The 16,604-nt window shown below is 25.2% G+C and overlaps 2 protein-coding genes and 1 non-coding gene across 3 annotated transcripts; 2 read left to right on the top strand and 1 right to left on the bottom strand.

The window, feature by feature from the left end:
- Window positions 1–1,098: 1,098 nt before the first annotated feature.
- On the top strand, window positions 1,099–4,991 carry LOC122855716 (probable ATP-dependent RNA helicase kurz). Its single transcript, XM_044157276.1, has 4 exons — window positions 1,099–1,301; window positions 1,358–1,537; window positions 1,617–4,797; window positions 4,881–4,991. Exons 1-4 carry the CDS (start codon window positions 1,221–1,223, stop codon window positions 4,955–4,957), a joined length of 3,519 nt encoding a protein of 1,172 aa, XP_044013211.1. The 5' UTR covers window positions 1,099–1,220; the 3' UTR covers window positions 4,958–4,991.
- Window positions 4,992–6,903: 1,912 nt separating this feature from the next.
- Trnac-gca lies at window positions 6,904–6,975 on the top strand. The gene has a single exon. It is a non-coding gene; the product is annotated as a tRNA-Cys (tRNA).
- Window positions 6,976–9,836: 2,861 nt separating this feature from the next.
- Window positions 9,837–15,745, bottom strand: LOC122855715 (DEP domain-containing protein DDB_G0279099-like). The gene is made up of 5 exons (XM_044157274.1): window positions 15,698–15,745; window positions 13,084–13,556; window positions 11,024–13,001; window positions 10,453–10,938; window positions 9,837–10,039 (listed from the first exon to the last, which is right to left on the bottom strand). The coding sequence occupies exons 1-5, from the start codon at window positions 15,713–15,715 to the stop codon at window positions 10,019–10,021; spliced, it is 2,976 nt and encodes a 991-aa protein (XP_044013209.1). The 5' UTR covers window positions 15,716–15,745; the 3' UTR covers window positions 9,837–10,018.
- Window positions 15,746–16,604: the final 859 nt, after the last annotated feature.

Here is a 16,604-nt window from a genome sequence, read left to right as displayed (position 1 = left end):
TTATTTTTTTAAATATAGTTAATTGATATTTTTATTATTACATACCCAATGCAATTTTAGGTCTTTCCCATACTGGCACATACATGAAAATTTCAGCCAGGCAATCATCATTAACAAAGTCAATTGCTATACTGTTGGCGTGGTCAATTATTATATTTTCGGCGTATGAATGATCATGATTCTCAACGTTTATCTAAAAAATAATAATGAATGTTTATATTTTACAACAATAATTCAATAATTAATTTACAAGCATGTTTTGACTGCAGTTATATATTTTAGACTAACCTCATTATTATTTTCGTTAAAAGAAGATGTTGACATTTCACTTGTAACTTTATATTTTTTAGAAAAAAGGTTTTCCGACTCTAATTTACGTTTTTTTCTAAATTCTTCCATATTTGATAATTCACTAGGAGCAAGTTTTGGTTTAATATTTTTTTATTGATATTTTTTTACTAATATTTTAATTCCATAGAAAAGAAGCACCGGCAAGCACGAACACAAGCGAACTGTGATGGTTTAAGCAGGTTCAACCCAATTCAAACTGCCCAGTGTCCACACACATGTGGAACTGTCCAAGAACTATATTAATTTAAGAAGATTAGAGTGTCGTGAATAGTTGAAGACTACAAAAATTTAATACAGCGATTTTGTGGGTATTTTGCAAACTTCAAAAAAATATATATCATTGTAAATAAACATTTTTTATTATATAAATAAAAATTATTAATAAAATGTTACAAGTAAAAAAATATTAAATTTAATAAAATAATAATGGGGATATTATAGGTGCATCCCCATAAAAAAAAAATTTTTGAACTATTTCCTATATTATCAAAATAATTTTCAAGATAATCCTTTCGTGCATTTAATTGCTAGAAACACAAAAAAAAAAAAATCAAATCAAAATACTAAAGCTTGATCTTAATTTTAAATTAATTATTGGCGGCTTTATTAAATGACCAATCAGAAAAAAGTGTCAGCCATGACTGACAGTTTCATTCTGCGCACGAAATTGTAAAAGAAAAAAAAAAAAATAATAAATAATAATAATCACAATAATATACACATGTAAAATTGAGGTTATGGCTTGAAAACAAGTAACAAGCACATGTGGTTAACTGACATACTTGTTAATAATATAACTTTGTTTATAAATAATAAATTGTTGTAGTTTTTTTATAATTTGTTTTTTTGTTAATTAAAATTTTTCGAAAATGAATACTGTGAAAAAAAAGTATAATTGGAAAGCACGATCAACACCAAAAATTGAAATTGACAATTCACAAACTAAAAACGTAAATAACAATTAAAATTAATTTATATAATTTATTAACTTTAAATTTAATTTCAGATTGTTGTTGAATTTGATAATCCAAAAGAACATTATGACAATTGTAATGCATTGGTACTTCCTGATCGTAAAAGACAAACAATAAATAGGGACAAAAAAAAATCAACTGTTAAATTATTATCAAAAAAACGTAGGAAAGTATTGGAAAAAGTTTTAGAAAAAAAAAAGAAAAAATTTAACGTAAGTTGATGATTTAAAATAACTAAATATTTATATGTTTATTGTTTACTATAATTTAATTTTTTTTTGTTGTTATTAGAGAGTAGGATTACTTGAAAATTTACAAAAAGTACAAATTCCAGCTGAAGAATTAAAAAATTATGTATCATTAACAACAATTCAAACAAAAGGATTAAAACGTCATTTGCGTGATGAAGAACGTGCTGAATCTAAAGTTGAAAATTTTGTAGATAATAATGGTGATGATGATGATGATGATGATGATGATGAAGAATCAGCTATTGATGCAATTAAAGGAAATAAAAGAGCTCGTCTTTCATTATTAAATGATAAATCAGCAATTAAAAAAGCTGCATTGTCTGATCCAAATATTGTTGGATTTGAAGAGTCAAGTGATGATGACAGTTTATCAAGTGATAATGATGATGATAATGATGATGAAGTTGATGAGGTTGATGATGAAAAAGAACAAATAAATTCAACTCCATCATTACCATCACCACCACCAACACCACCACCAGTAGTAGTAGTAAAAGAAAAAATAATTCCAATTGTAGAAATAAAAAAAGAAGAAATACCAAGAATACCAGCAGTATTTGTTGCATTAGATCGTAAACCAGAAATTCAAATGGCAAGATTAAAACTTCCAATACTTCGTGAAGAACAAACAATTGTTGAAACAATAAATGAAAATTCAGTAATAATAATAACTGGTGAAACTGGAAGTGGTAAAACAACTCAAATACCACAATTTTTATATGAAGCTGGTTATGCAAAAAATAAATTAATTGGAATAACTGAACCAAGACGTGTTGCTGCAATGTCAATGAGTAAACGTGTTGCTGAAGAAATGAATTTACCAAATAGTCAAGTATCATATTTAATACGTTTTGAGGGTAATACAACAAATGATACAAAAATTAAATTTATGACTGATGGTGTATTGTTAAAAGAATTACAAAATGATTTTTATTTATCAAAATATTCAGTTATAATATTAGATGAAGCACATGAAAGAAGTGTTTATACTGATATACTTATTGGTTTTCTTTCACGTATTGTTGAACGACGTACTGCTATGAATGATCCATTAAAAGTTATTATTATGTCAGCAACATTACGTGTTGAAGATTTTCTTGATAATAGAAGATTATTTAAAATTAAACCACCATTAATTACTGTTGAATCACGTCAGCATAATGTACAAATTCATCATAATCGTAAAACAAGTCAAAATTATGTACTTGATAGTTTAAAAAAAATTGTTAAAATACATAAAAATTTACCAGAAGGTGGTATTCTTGTATTTTTAACTGGTCAACATGAAGTTAATTCTGTTGTTGAAAAATTACGTAAATATTTTCCTTATAATGAAAATAAAAAATTAAAAAAACAAGCTAAAAATGTTGCTGTTGTTGATGAAGAGGCTGATAATAATGATGATGATGATGATGATGATGAAATGTGTATATTTAAAAAATTAAAAAGAAAAAAAAAACAAATTCAAATGCCAAATATAAATTTGGATGATTATTCAGCAACACCAACTGATGATACACAAGATGATTTATTTGATATAAATGATAGTGATAATGAGGAAGATGAAGAAGATGAAGAATTATTAATGGATTTAGAAAATTCAACAGCTGGACCACTTTGGGTATTACCACTTTATTCATTATTACCATCAAATAAACAAGCTGAAGTATTTAAACCAGTTCCTGATGGTTGTAGACTTTGTGTTGTATCAACAAATATTGCTGAAACATCATTGACAATACCAAATATAAAATATGTTGTTGATAGTGGACGTTGTAAAAAAAGATTGTATGAAAAAATAACTGGTGTTAGTAAATATGAAATATCATATATTAGTAAAGCAGCAGCAAATCAACGTGCTGGTAGAGCTGGTAGAACAAGAGATGGTCATTGTTATAGGCTATATTCATCAGCAGTATTTAATGATCAATTTGAATTATATTCAGAGCCGGAAATATGTCGTAAACCAGTTGATGATTTATTATTACAAATGAAAGTTATGAATATATCTAAAGTTATTAATTTTCCATTTCCATCATCACCAGATATTGTACAATTAAAAACTGCTGAAAAAAAATTATGTTTACTTGGTGCACTTGAATTACCAATTGCTCATAAAAGAGAAAATTATAATTCAAAAGTAACACAACTTGGTAAAAGTATATCAGTATTTCCAGTAACACCACGTTATGGTAAAATGTTATCAATATCACATCAATATAATTTAATTGGTTATACAATTTGTATGGTATCAGCATTATCAGTACAAGAATTATTAATTGAAGGACTTGGAATTGATGGTAAATCAAAAATTAAATGGTTAAAAACACGTAGAATGTGGGCTGGTAATGGTAATAGTTTATTACTTGGTGATCCAATGGTACTTATTAAAGCAATTGGTGCTGCTGAATATGAATATCAAAAAGGTAAAATTGATAATTTTTGTACAAGACATGGTTTACGTACAAAAGCTGTTGTTGAAATTCGTAAATTACGTCAACAATTAACAAATGATATAACTTTAAATATACCAAATTTAGAATTAATTGTTGATCCAAATATGTTACCACCAAATGATGAACAATCATTATTATTACGTCAAATAATACTTGCTGGTATGGTTGATCATGTTGCTAAAAAAATTAAACGTGATGAAATTAAAGATGATCAAGATAAAGATAAATATAAATATGCATATAAAACAATTGAAATGGAAGATCCAGTTTATATGCATTCATCTTGTGTTTTGAAAAAAACATTACCTGAATGGATTGTTTATCAAGAAGTTTATGAAACTAATAAAATGTATATTAGAGGTATCACAGCAATTGAACCAGAATGGTTACCAAAATTTGTACCATCATTGTGTCATTTAAGTGAACCACTTGTTGATCCACCACCAAGATATGATGATGATACTGGAAAAATAATATGTCATATGACTGGTACATTTGGACGTGCTGCATGGGAATTACCACCAATGGAACTTGAGCATCCATCAAATATTGATGGTGTTAAATTATTTGCTAAATTTTTACTTAATGGACAAGTATTTACGAAATTACAAAAATTTGTACCAATTTTAATATCAGAGGGTGATGTTATGATCAAACCATGGGCGAAAACTGTTCCTAGAGTTGATTTTATGGCAAAACAATTATTATCACAAGGAGTTATGACAAGAGATAAATTAATTGAAGTATGGAAAAGAGATGATAAATGTAAGCACTTTATATATATTTTAAATTTTAAATATCTAATTTTGATTTAATTAATTTATTGTTATTTTTTTGTTTTTTTTTAGTTTTATTGAGTGCTTATCAAAAATGGATTCCTGAATCAGCACACAAACAAGTTTCTAAACTCTGGCCACCAATGTAGTTGATTATTATTTTACATATTTTGTAAATAACACGATAATAATGATTAATAAATTTATCTTTTTATTATTTAAAATTAGAATGATTTACTTTTATAAAATTTCTTTTTTTTTTTTTTTTTTTTTAACACAAGCGTATTTCCATTTTACGTGATACTACTGATAAAAAAAAAAAAAAATGAAAATATCCAATTGAAAGTATTTTGGAATATTTAAATATAATCAGAAAATAATTTCGAAATTCTAAAAGACAATTGTGTGAATAATAAAAAAATTTCTTTTATTAAAATTTCAATATACAATTAAAGTTTAAGATCAATGTGTTTATAAAAAAATTTAAAAGTACCAACTGTTGTTAAGCTCATTGGTACACTTAATTTTTCCAACTCACGAAAAATATTTTTACAAGTAATTAGTATTAATGGTTGTTTTGGATTGGATCGACTAAATAGAAAGTTGAGACAATTTTTATTTGGATTCTTTCCATTCATATTAATTTCAATGATATAATCACAAATTGAATAATCAGCATTGTTGACTGTTCCTGATCTACATTGTTTTTTATTATTTTTTGGCTCTTTAACTATATTTTAAAATAAATATAAATATATTAATTAAAATTGTACATTGTATTATTGATAATTTTTCTTACCTGATGGATCTTGTAGAAGATATATTTGTGTTTCATTAATTGGATTATTTGTACTATCACTAAGAAAATCATAACTAGTATAACGTACAGTCATTATTATATCTAAAAAAAAAAAATGGAAATATTAATAATCAATATTGTTTAATAATCGATTTTTTTTATATCTTACTTTTCTTAAATGTATTCCAGTGCATAATATATGCACAATGGTCGAAATCATTAAAACACACAAGATTTTTATAAAGATTTGTTATTTGTACACGATGAATAATACTGTCTCGGTAACTAAATGGAAGTGGTCTTCCATCAAAGGATGAGGATTGATTTTGAAGATGCTCACTAAATTTATAATCCTCCAATAAACCAGTGGACATTCCAACCTTGAATATAAATAATTATTAATGTCTTTTTTGTTTCGATTCAATTGTTGATGATGATGATGATTATGAATATAATTTTAATTTAGTACTTACTAAAATGAACATTGTAATTAAAATTGATATTTTTAAATTTTTTACAGGCATTGTTGATCGAAATGACATATCCTGTGGAAAAAAATTAACAAGTAAACGAATGAGACACATGTTTTTTTTTTTTTTTTTTTTTTTAAATAAATAAATAATATAAATAATATTTTACTTAGGCAAGTAGTGTTATAATAATTGTTTGTTTGTTAATATTTTTTGATGTATCAAATCATCAACTTGATTTTATAATTTACTATGTATACCTAGTAGTGTGAACAGGTATAAAGGATTCAATAAAAAAAAACATGTGTAGGCAAGTTAAAGGTTGCTTCCGAGAATATAAGGAAGAAAGATTTTTCCACAGCCTTGAACATTTAGAATAATAAATAGTTGTTGGCTATTTGCAATATGTAATTTCTATAATTAATGAGGGGGAGGGTGGGGGAGAAGGTACTAAAATAATTATTGATGCATGACATTGAATGGCTAACTGATTACAATTGTTAGTAGAATTATTTAAAAAAAAAAAATACTTTTCGTATAGTAAAGTTGAAATTTTTTTTTCCTCAAGTCACTAGTAAATAGACTTCTATCAAGAAGGGGGTATAGTTTTCGTAGTTTTTGTACTGTTTATTGAGTAAGGAGGATATCAAATTGGGGGTAGTTTTCGTTGATTTTCTACTGTTTTTTTAGTTAGTACAACATCGATTTGGGGGTATATAGTTTTTGTTGGTTTTCTACTGTTTTTTGAATGTGAAAGATATCAAATTGGGGGTATATAGTTTTCGTTGATTTTGTACTGTTTTTTGAGTGAGGATGACATCGATTTGGGGGTATAGCTCAGTGGCAGAGCAATTGGCTGCAGTCCAATGGGTCCCTGGTTCAAATCCGGGTGCCCCCTGTTATTTTTTGTTATTTTTTTTCATGTTTAGCATTTTTTTAATACTATTTACGCCTTTTTAGATACTTATTACGTGTTAATTAGTCCAACAAATGCTTAATTACGTTAAAAATAGCTCAAACTGAAGTCAAATTAATCATTTACCCTCTCTTACTATTTCTCTATTTATCAGCTACTTGATGGAAAAAAATTTCAACTTTATTATACAAAAAAATAATATTACTAATTGACATAAAGACTTCGTACTAGATTTAAATAAAACTCTATCGCTTGCATTGTGGTTTTTTTTTTCTATCTTCAATGGTTTTGGAAAAAAAAAAAAAAAACTTCGAAAATAAAAAAAAAAATCAGATATTTAATTTTTTTTCTCGAAAGCTATTATTGTTGGAAAAAAACCCCACATACCAGATGATACACATTTTCCGGGCCTTTCATTTAAGCCTAATACGAAGTCTCTATCTTCATTATATCAAAAATACTAAAAAAACCCCTGATGAAACTATTTCTCCGAATTTTTCCGTGATTACTCGGAATTTTTAAATTTTAATTTAATTTTTAAATTTCTCCCAAATTGACCCATCTGGAAAAATAAGTGAAAAATTTTCTCCTCGTCATTGATTTCAGAAGAATTTTTCCGCGGTAAAATTATTTTTTTCACACGTTTATTCGCGTGTTTTTTCACGGAGAAATGTTTCGGAACGTTCCTTTACCCAAGTTTTATGGAAAAATTTCTTCACGGTAAAATTATGTTCGTGGAGAAATAATTCCGAACATTTCTTCCCTTAGTCATTTCGGAGAAATTCGGAAAAAAATTTTCATACCTTTCTCCACCCATTTCTCCGCATGGGTCAATTTGGGAAAAATTCGGAGTAATTACGGAGAAATTCGGAATAATTGCAGAGAAATTAAGATATTATTTATTTATATATATTTTTTTTTGTATTATCAATTAATAATTACAAGTGCCTTATTGGCTATTGCACAGTATAAAGGGTCATCGTTTTTTTTTATTTTTACGATTAGCATATATTATTATCTTCGCTCTTTGCCTCGGGTATTTGAATTTTTGAGATAGCTTAAATTTATTTAATGTTAAAATTATTTCTGTCTAAAATTCCCTAATGAATTCATTTCAACTTCTCCAAATAGTTCACATACACCAGGATCGAAAGCAACATATTTCAATTACATTTTTTAAATCATCAATTGATAGATATTCATTATATTTTCAATATTTTTTTCTCTAAATTTATTTTTTTAAAAATAAAGTAATACCTTGATAAGATCTATCATAAATGAATATAGGCAAAATATTTTCATTTATTAGGTATATTTATGATTGTTGTCTATACATATTTTTAAATTTACATGGTAATATGAATCACCTATTCCACTGACTGTTGCTTTTTTATAATTAAATTTTATTGAATAATTTTAGAAGAAATTCTGAGCTGTCATGTTGTGTTCCACGTTTAAATTTCATATAGTTGTTCTCAATTGCCCTATAAAGAAAACTCAATAAAAGTACTTTTATTTTGTGATATAAATATAAACATATCTCTAAGCAATAATCTCAACAATCGAGAATTATCTTTTTTAATTTGATCACAAAATTGTGATTATAACCATTATAACCCATTCATGATTGAAAAATAATTAATGCAAATATATAAAACTATATACCCTAAAAATTGAATGAAAAAATAAGCCAATTTTCTCCGGATCTTCTCTGGATTTCTACTGATTTTCTACGCAATTGAGACTTCCGGATATCTCGAGATATTATTTCGGAGTTTTTTCAGATTTTCTCGGGATTTTTTTGGAAAAAAATTTCTTTTTTATTTTTCGTATGTATAAACTCTTTCTTATGGTTTTTTTTATTGCTTTTTCCATTTTTTTTATTATTATATCAAAAGTTCCAGCATTTTTAAAAAATACTAAAAAAATACCCTGATGAAAATATTTCTCCGAATTTTTCCGAATTTCTCCGTGATTACTCCGAATTTTTTAATTTTTGTGTAGGTCCACTTTTTTTTTTTCTTCTCCATGAAATTATATCAGCCAGATATTTAGATCATGCTTTTCTTTTTTAAATAATTTTTTCTTTATTAAGGTCATGTCCTTGTTTATATATATTTCTCATGATATTTGAAAAAGTAAATTAATTAATTGTGTGTAAAACAATGAAACAATGTTTCAACATCTTCCGGTTTCTCACATTTTATGATTTCATGTCAGACATTATACTCATAGTATTTAATTTCCTCTATAGTAAATATATCCTCTTCAGTATTGTGCAATCATTTTCATTTCTACACTCAATAAACCAACAATTACCTCTAATTAAGTTAGTATATTAATCAGGTCATTAATTGATAAGACTAAATTAATTTTTTTTTTTCAAATTTAATTTCTTTAATAATTCGAAAGTTCAATACAAAACAATATGGTTTCACTTTGAAAATCATTCAAAATTTACATTTTTTATTTTTTATTTTATTCAGCACCACATACTCATTGAATATTCAATGTTTACATTTATAAAAAAACAAAAAAAAAATAGTCACAAGTCACTTATCAATGATTATTTCATTCCACGTTTTTCTTTTCTATATATTTAAATGAAAAATTTATTTTTAGTAAAAAAAAAAACTTATTTCACTCAACTTTCCATTCAATTTTTTTTTTCTTTCGATTATTATATATAGTCTCTTTTTTTTTTTTTTTATGTAAATGTAAGTTAATAAATAAAAATTATTAAATTAATTATTGATAATATTTATTAGTATACAAAATTGAGCACAAATTGACACAAAAAATTATTTTTTTTTTTAAATTAGTTTTTATATTTTTCATTTTTTTGTAGAGCTTAAATATTGATAATAATATTTTTGATGATTACAAAAACTATCAATCATTAATTAGCTATTAATATTCAAAAAAATATAACTTAATATATTCAAATAATGAATAATAAATACTTGGCAGTCTATTAAATACATTCATATTATTTTTAAATTTACATTTTTTTATTTGGCAATCATTATTGTCTTCCACGTGATACCTAGAACAAAAAAAAATTTCGTTTTAAAATTATAACGGTTAATGAAAATAAAAAAAAAAGTATATTATTAGAATATGGAATATTATTAAATAAATCATCAAGAAAATAAATATATTAAATTAATTCCCTGAGTAATTACTCCGGCATGAGATTGATGACGGAGAAAATACTGGTACTAATTCCATGTCGACGAAATTATTTCAGCATCAATCTCATGCCGGAGTAATGCCAGAGCAATTTTTCCAGCAGGGTTTATCAAATTTTCTTCTAAAAAATATTAAATCAATCATATTTTTTATATTTTAAAAAATATTAAATTCGACATATTTTTATATTTAAAAAAATATTAAATTAATCATATTTTTATATATTTAAAAAAATATATTAAGTTCATCATATTTTTTTTTTTTTACCTTTGAATGGCCTGAATGAAGAACTGGTATTTTTGATGTTGAATTATTAATTACTGATGCATATTGATCATGCTCCATAATACCCCAAAGTCCATTTTGTGCTGGACCAGTTGAAGCAACTTCAAGATTATTAACAGCTTCAGGTAGCACCTGGTATGCTTTCTCAATGGAATTCAATTCAGTTGAATTTATCATATCATTTTTTATTATTCTTCTAATACCACTATGATTATTTTCATTATTATTATAACTATTATTATTATTATCACTTTTATTATTACTATTATTATTATTATTATTATTATTATTATTACTATGACTGGTAAATGTTTGTGGTGTAACAACATACACACGTTCATTATTCAATGAAGCCATTGAAACAGAAAGTTGTTTTGAGGATTGATCGTTCATGTTTATTGATGATTCTTTATTACTTGTTTTTTCAATATTGTATGTCGATGGTCTTTCAGTTTTAAATGGAGAATACTAAAATAATAAAAAAACAAACATAATTAATTATTTAAATTATAATATTTAAATTTGAAAAATAATTTTTTAATAATTTATTTACCTTAATATTTGTTACACTTGATGATGATCCAACATGTTCTAAATCATTTTCAAAAAATTCCGAAAAATCATCATCATCATCATCATATGTATTTTCAGTTGATGTAGTTGGCTCAGTTGTTGTCAAGTATTCATCTGGTATTGATTTTGATTGAGTTAATTGTGGACTAAATGAACCTGGTAATTTTGTTGTTGAATATTCTAAAATTGTCCAATTGTCAATATTTTTTTGTAATTTAACATGATCAATTGATGTATTAGCTGGTTTTGCTATTCTAACTGTAGAGTTTAATAATTTTTCCATACTTTCTAAATTTTTTGAGAGTTGATTTTCATAATTTGTGTTAAATTCTTTTGATGATGTTAATATTGTTGGAGAAATGGCTGTTTCATCAGAGTGGCTATCTTGTTGATTTAAAAAATCATGTGGTAATTTAAATGGACTTGGTTTATATTGTGATGTATAAGGAATAATTATTTGAAATAATTTATTTCTTTTAGGAGTTTGTCGTCTACTGGTAGGATAATCATTGTCATCATCAATACTATAGCTATCATGAATTTTATCTGGAAAAGCATTCATTACTTTTAATGTTGAACCACCATTATTATTATTAAATAATGATTTTGGTTTTTCTTTTGTTGTTGAATTATCATTTCTTTTTAAAAATTCAAGATAAGATTCGTAAATTGCATCTCTCAATGGTTGTTCAGTTTTATTTTTTCTATTTGAATTATTGATATTATTATTTGATTTTTGTGTTGTTGTTGTTGTTATAACTCTAGAACTTGGTGTTGTTTGTACTTGATAATATGTTGATTGTATAATTGGTTGTTGAGTGGTACTTGTTGACTGTATTGTTGGTTGCTGAACAGTAGTTGTGGATTGTATTATTGGTGGTTCAACAGTAGTAGTTGATTGTATTGTTGGTACTTGAATAGTAGTTGTTGGCTGTATTGCTGGTTGCCAAACAGCAGTTGTTGATTGTATTATTTGTGGTTGAACAGTAGTAGTTGATTGTATTGTTGGTTGTCGAACAGTAGTTGTTGACTGTATTGTTGATTGTCGAACAGTACTTGTTGATTGTGTTATTGGTTGTTGAATAGTACTTGTCGATTGTATTATTGGTGGTTGTATGGTAGTTGTTGACTGTATTGTTGGTTGTTGAACAGTAGTAGTTGATTGTATTGTTGATTGTATTGGTGTTTCTGTTGTTGAATAATTTAAAACTGGTGAATTAACAATTGTAAAAACTTCACCTGACAATGAATTAACAGTTGGTGAATTTTGTATGTAAATAACTGGCTCTGTTGATTGTGAATAAATGTATGTAACATTTTCAGGCTGATTATTAATAACATATGGATGAAAAACTGAATTTGATACTGAATCACGACCAGATGCTGTTATTCCTATATTTGATGCTGTAACATTATTTCTGTTGATACCAAAATATGGAATAACAGTTGTCAATTGTTCAGTATTTGAAGCATCAGTAACTTGATCAATAGGTTTACTTGTTTGATTAAATATATCATTTTCAATTCTTCTAGTTTGAGGATGAAATTTTGTTTCACGATATATTGGTGGTAATGCACCAGCAAACATATATATATTTTGAATTGGAATTTTTATTGGAACTGGATAATCTGGCTGACGTTTTTTTGATATTTTATTATTATCCTGACAATTTGTATTTGGTTTATTTTTTAATGGTACTGTATTAGTTGGAGCATATACTTTCACATTATTTGATGGTAAATTATTTTGTTGATTAATTGGTTTTTTATTATTTGAATTTTGAGGTAATCCATTATTTGTTCCAGAATAATTATTTTGATCATCATAAGCATTTGCTTTATTTATTGGAGTCCAGGGTATACTATTACAATCATTACAATTACCTTTCTGAGATGGTGGTGAATATGATTGACCATTTGGTGGAAATGGTGGATGTGGAAGTTGCTCATTTGAATATCTATTAATTAAAAAAATTAAATATAATTATTAATTATTATTTCTATGTATTTATAATTAAAAAATAAAATTAATAAACTCACGTTTTATGTGGTAATGATTGTTTTCGTGCATCATAGGTATTCTGCCATTGGCCAGCTTGTTGTGAATCATCATCTTGATAATTACGTGATTGATAATTATTTGTTTGTGTTTGTTGTTGTGGCTGTGGCTGTGGTGTTGTTGTTGTTGGTATTGGAGTAGTTGGACTAACTGCATTTGTCCAACCAAATAATCTTGCAAAAAAACCAGGTGGTTCTGGTGTTGTTGATAAAGGTATTGGAGCTGGTGTACTTGTTAATAAATTCATCAATAATTTTCCTTCTCGTGTATTAGGATTAATGATTGGTAAAAAAAGACGTGGATTTTTTGATGGTTGTTGTTGTTTTGGTGGTGTTAAAAATTCACTAGGAAAGTCTTGATTTTGTCTATTTGATAATAATTGTCTTGGTCCATTATTGCGAAAAGATGATACCATTGACAAATAATTTATCAGTAGAATCAAGAAAAGCAAACTCTAAAAAAATAAAATTAAAATATATGAATCTATGATTTATTTAAATTGATGATTTAGAAAGTAAAGCAACAAAATAACCAGTTTAAAAATAAGCTATTCATTATATGCTAATAAATTCATCATCAATTTATTCATTATATTGTTAAATAAATAATTTACTAGAGTTATTTTATTTAAACAATAACAAGTATTTTGTGTGAATACAAATTTTACAATTGGCAAGTGTATAATCACATTAATTAAACTCAATATTAATTAATTTATGAAAAGAATTTATTTTTTTATGATTAATTATTATTTAATTTTTTTCAACTTTAATAACGAGAAAATATATATATTTTTTTTTATTATTTCTTTTCAAATTGAGAGAGTCCAATGATGAATCATAATTTACTATTATTAGTTAGCTACTTTAAAAATTCTAATGATCCATTCGACAATTTGTCTACAGGTAAACCGTAAAATATATATTAAAAAAAAAAAAACCATTAATTTTCTCAAAATAAAAAACAAGAATAATAAAATTTTCATGTGTTTTAAAATTATATGGATATGCGTGTGTTGAATGTAAAAGTGTCTTGTGAAAATATACTTATGCAGTACATATATATAAAAATTGGAAACTAGAGAGGTCACGAGCACAAGGAAGAACAACACAGTACACAGTCAATGGCACGAGAAGCAAAAGAAGAATTTTTTTTTAAAAAAGTGGGTCATTATTTTGCTTCCTCTCTGAATATCTTCAATGAGGCAATAAACTTTGATACATCGACCTTTAATTGTTTATAATTTAAACTTTTTTTTTTTTCTTTTTTCATTAATAAATATAATAAATTTTATTGTTAATATTATTAATATATTATAAAAAAAATTTGATAAATAATTTCTTTACTAATTAATAATTATTAATTGTTTAAATTCAATTTTTTAAATAAAATTTTTTTTAAATATTATAGACTGTAAACAATGTAAATATTAATTTAATAAAAAAAAATTTTTTTGCTGTTTAATAATTGTTAATTGCTCAATTTAAATTAAATTTTTTTAAATGAAAATTTTTCTATTTAAATTTCATTTATTGTTATTTTTTAAAAATAAACAATAATATTATTTTTTAAAATGCTAAAAGTCATGTTTTTATTTATTTTTTCGCTTTTAAAATCATGATGTGCTCATTTTTTTTTTTTCTTGTCAGTAAGAATCGTGTGAACTTGATTATTGAAAGAGAACACTCTGGAGCACATCACATTCGTTTAAAGAAAGTGAAGGAGGAAGAAACAGCAAAGAGAAATTAACAATTCTCTTGTGTATTTTATATATATTTTTTTTTTTTTTCATTTATCTCCGTCTATTCCATTGTAAACGGAGAAAAAAATTTTCTTCCTTTTCCTTGAATTATTTATGAAGGATGAGTAAAAAGAAACCGTGTCCTCTTAGATGCTGGCACTGGTTTTGGGACACTGATTTATTTGGTGGGGATTAAATATTATGCTGAGAACTAAAAATTCTCTTTCTCACTCAGATCATTATGGATATGATGATTGTCAAGAAAAATACAGTGATAAAGAAAGCGTCTAAAATTTTTAAATATTAACTTAGAAATCATCCTACTGACTCAAAAAACTGTTAACATGTTTGTTTTTTTTTTTTTTTTTTAATCCATCAATAACTCATCGACAAGTAAATATTGAATTTTTTTTTTCCCATGATAAAAAAAAATAATGAAAAATCAAATGATAAAAAAAAAAATTAATTTATATTGTGTGACCCCCAGGTGAGATGTAATATTTGAAAACATTGATGTAATATTTCATCAATAAAATAATCAATCAATCGAATAATAAAAAAAAAAAAAAATTCCAATACTCATCTTGTCTAACAAAAAAATAAAATTAAAGAAGAAAAAAAAAACGTAGAAATATTTGTTAACCCTGACCTTCCCAAAGTCCATAAATCAAAAAAAGTTATATCGTGTTACCTGACTGCACTTAGCCACCGCATGAATAAGTTATAATTTTAACAAAAGAAAAAATTCAACCAACAAAATATATAATTCTTCAACATTATATAATAACAAAAAATTTATAATCAAATATTTTTCATAGTTAAAAAAAATATTATCGTAATGTAAAATTACTTACTTTTTTAAATAACTCCATGATGTTGAGTAATCCTTTTTGTTATTTCACACAAATTAAGCACTTTTTATAAATTAATTTGATATTAAATAATATTTGAAAATTATTAATATAATTAACAATTTAATAATATTAAATAAATTATATTAATTTTTACAAGAGACCAAAAATTATTGTCGAAAACATGACTATACAGTGTGATGGTCTCTGTTCGAGTGAATCTGATCCAATCTGATCTGTTGGTGGAACCGGTGAAACGCTTTTAAAAAGAAGAGGAAACACAAAAGGAGAAACCAGACAGGTGACAGAAGCTCTGCTCCTTTTTTTTTTCTTTTTTTTTTTTTTTTTTTTGTATATACCTCTATAAGCAATGAATTTGATATGCTATTGTGATTGTGAGTTTTCCGTATTGTCTAGACCAAGAAAATTAAGATACATTTTTTGGCCGAAACATGTTTAGCCTTACTACTATATAGTATATAGGATTTTATTTTTCTGAAAATTTTTGATCATTTGGATATATAAACCGGTTACTCTATATACTTACCTTGATGAAAATAAGGTAGACCCAATGCAGCCCCTAATTTTCCACATAACTAAATTCCAATTGTTTATAATAGGTTTGAAAAAAAATTAAGTTAATTTTTATACAATTTATGTATGAAAATATTGAAGACATTTTTCTTATTTATTTTTTTTACTTTTCATCTCATTATTTATTGGAAAATTCGCTGAAGCAAATGCATCGCGAAATTTTATAAATTATTCAATAGGATAGGAAAAAGTTAATGTAAATTATGTAAATGGAAAAAAAATATTGATGTTAATTTATGGCATGTATTTATGGTAACCATACAATTGAAAACACCTAATTACAGTTACATCAAATTAGTATTTTTATTTAAATCGT

This window comes from Aphidius gifuensis, linkage group LG4 (assembly GCF_014905175.1).
Source record: "Aphidius gifuensis isolate YNYX2018 linkage group LG4, ASM1490517v1, whole genome shotgun sequence".
Classification (NCBI taxonomy): domain Eukaryota; kingdom Metazoa; phylum Arthropoda; class Insecta; order Hymenoptera; family Braconidae; genus Aphidius; species Aphidius gifuensis.
Note: the sequence above shows the minus strand (reverse complement) of the source record. Positions and strands in the feature narration are given on the sequence as shown.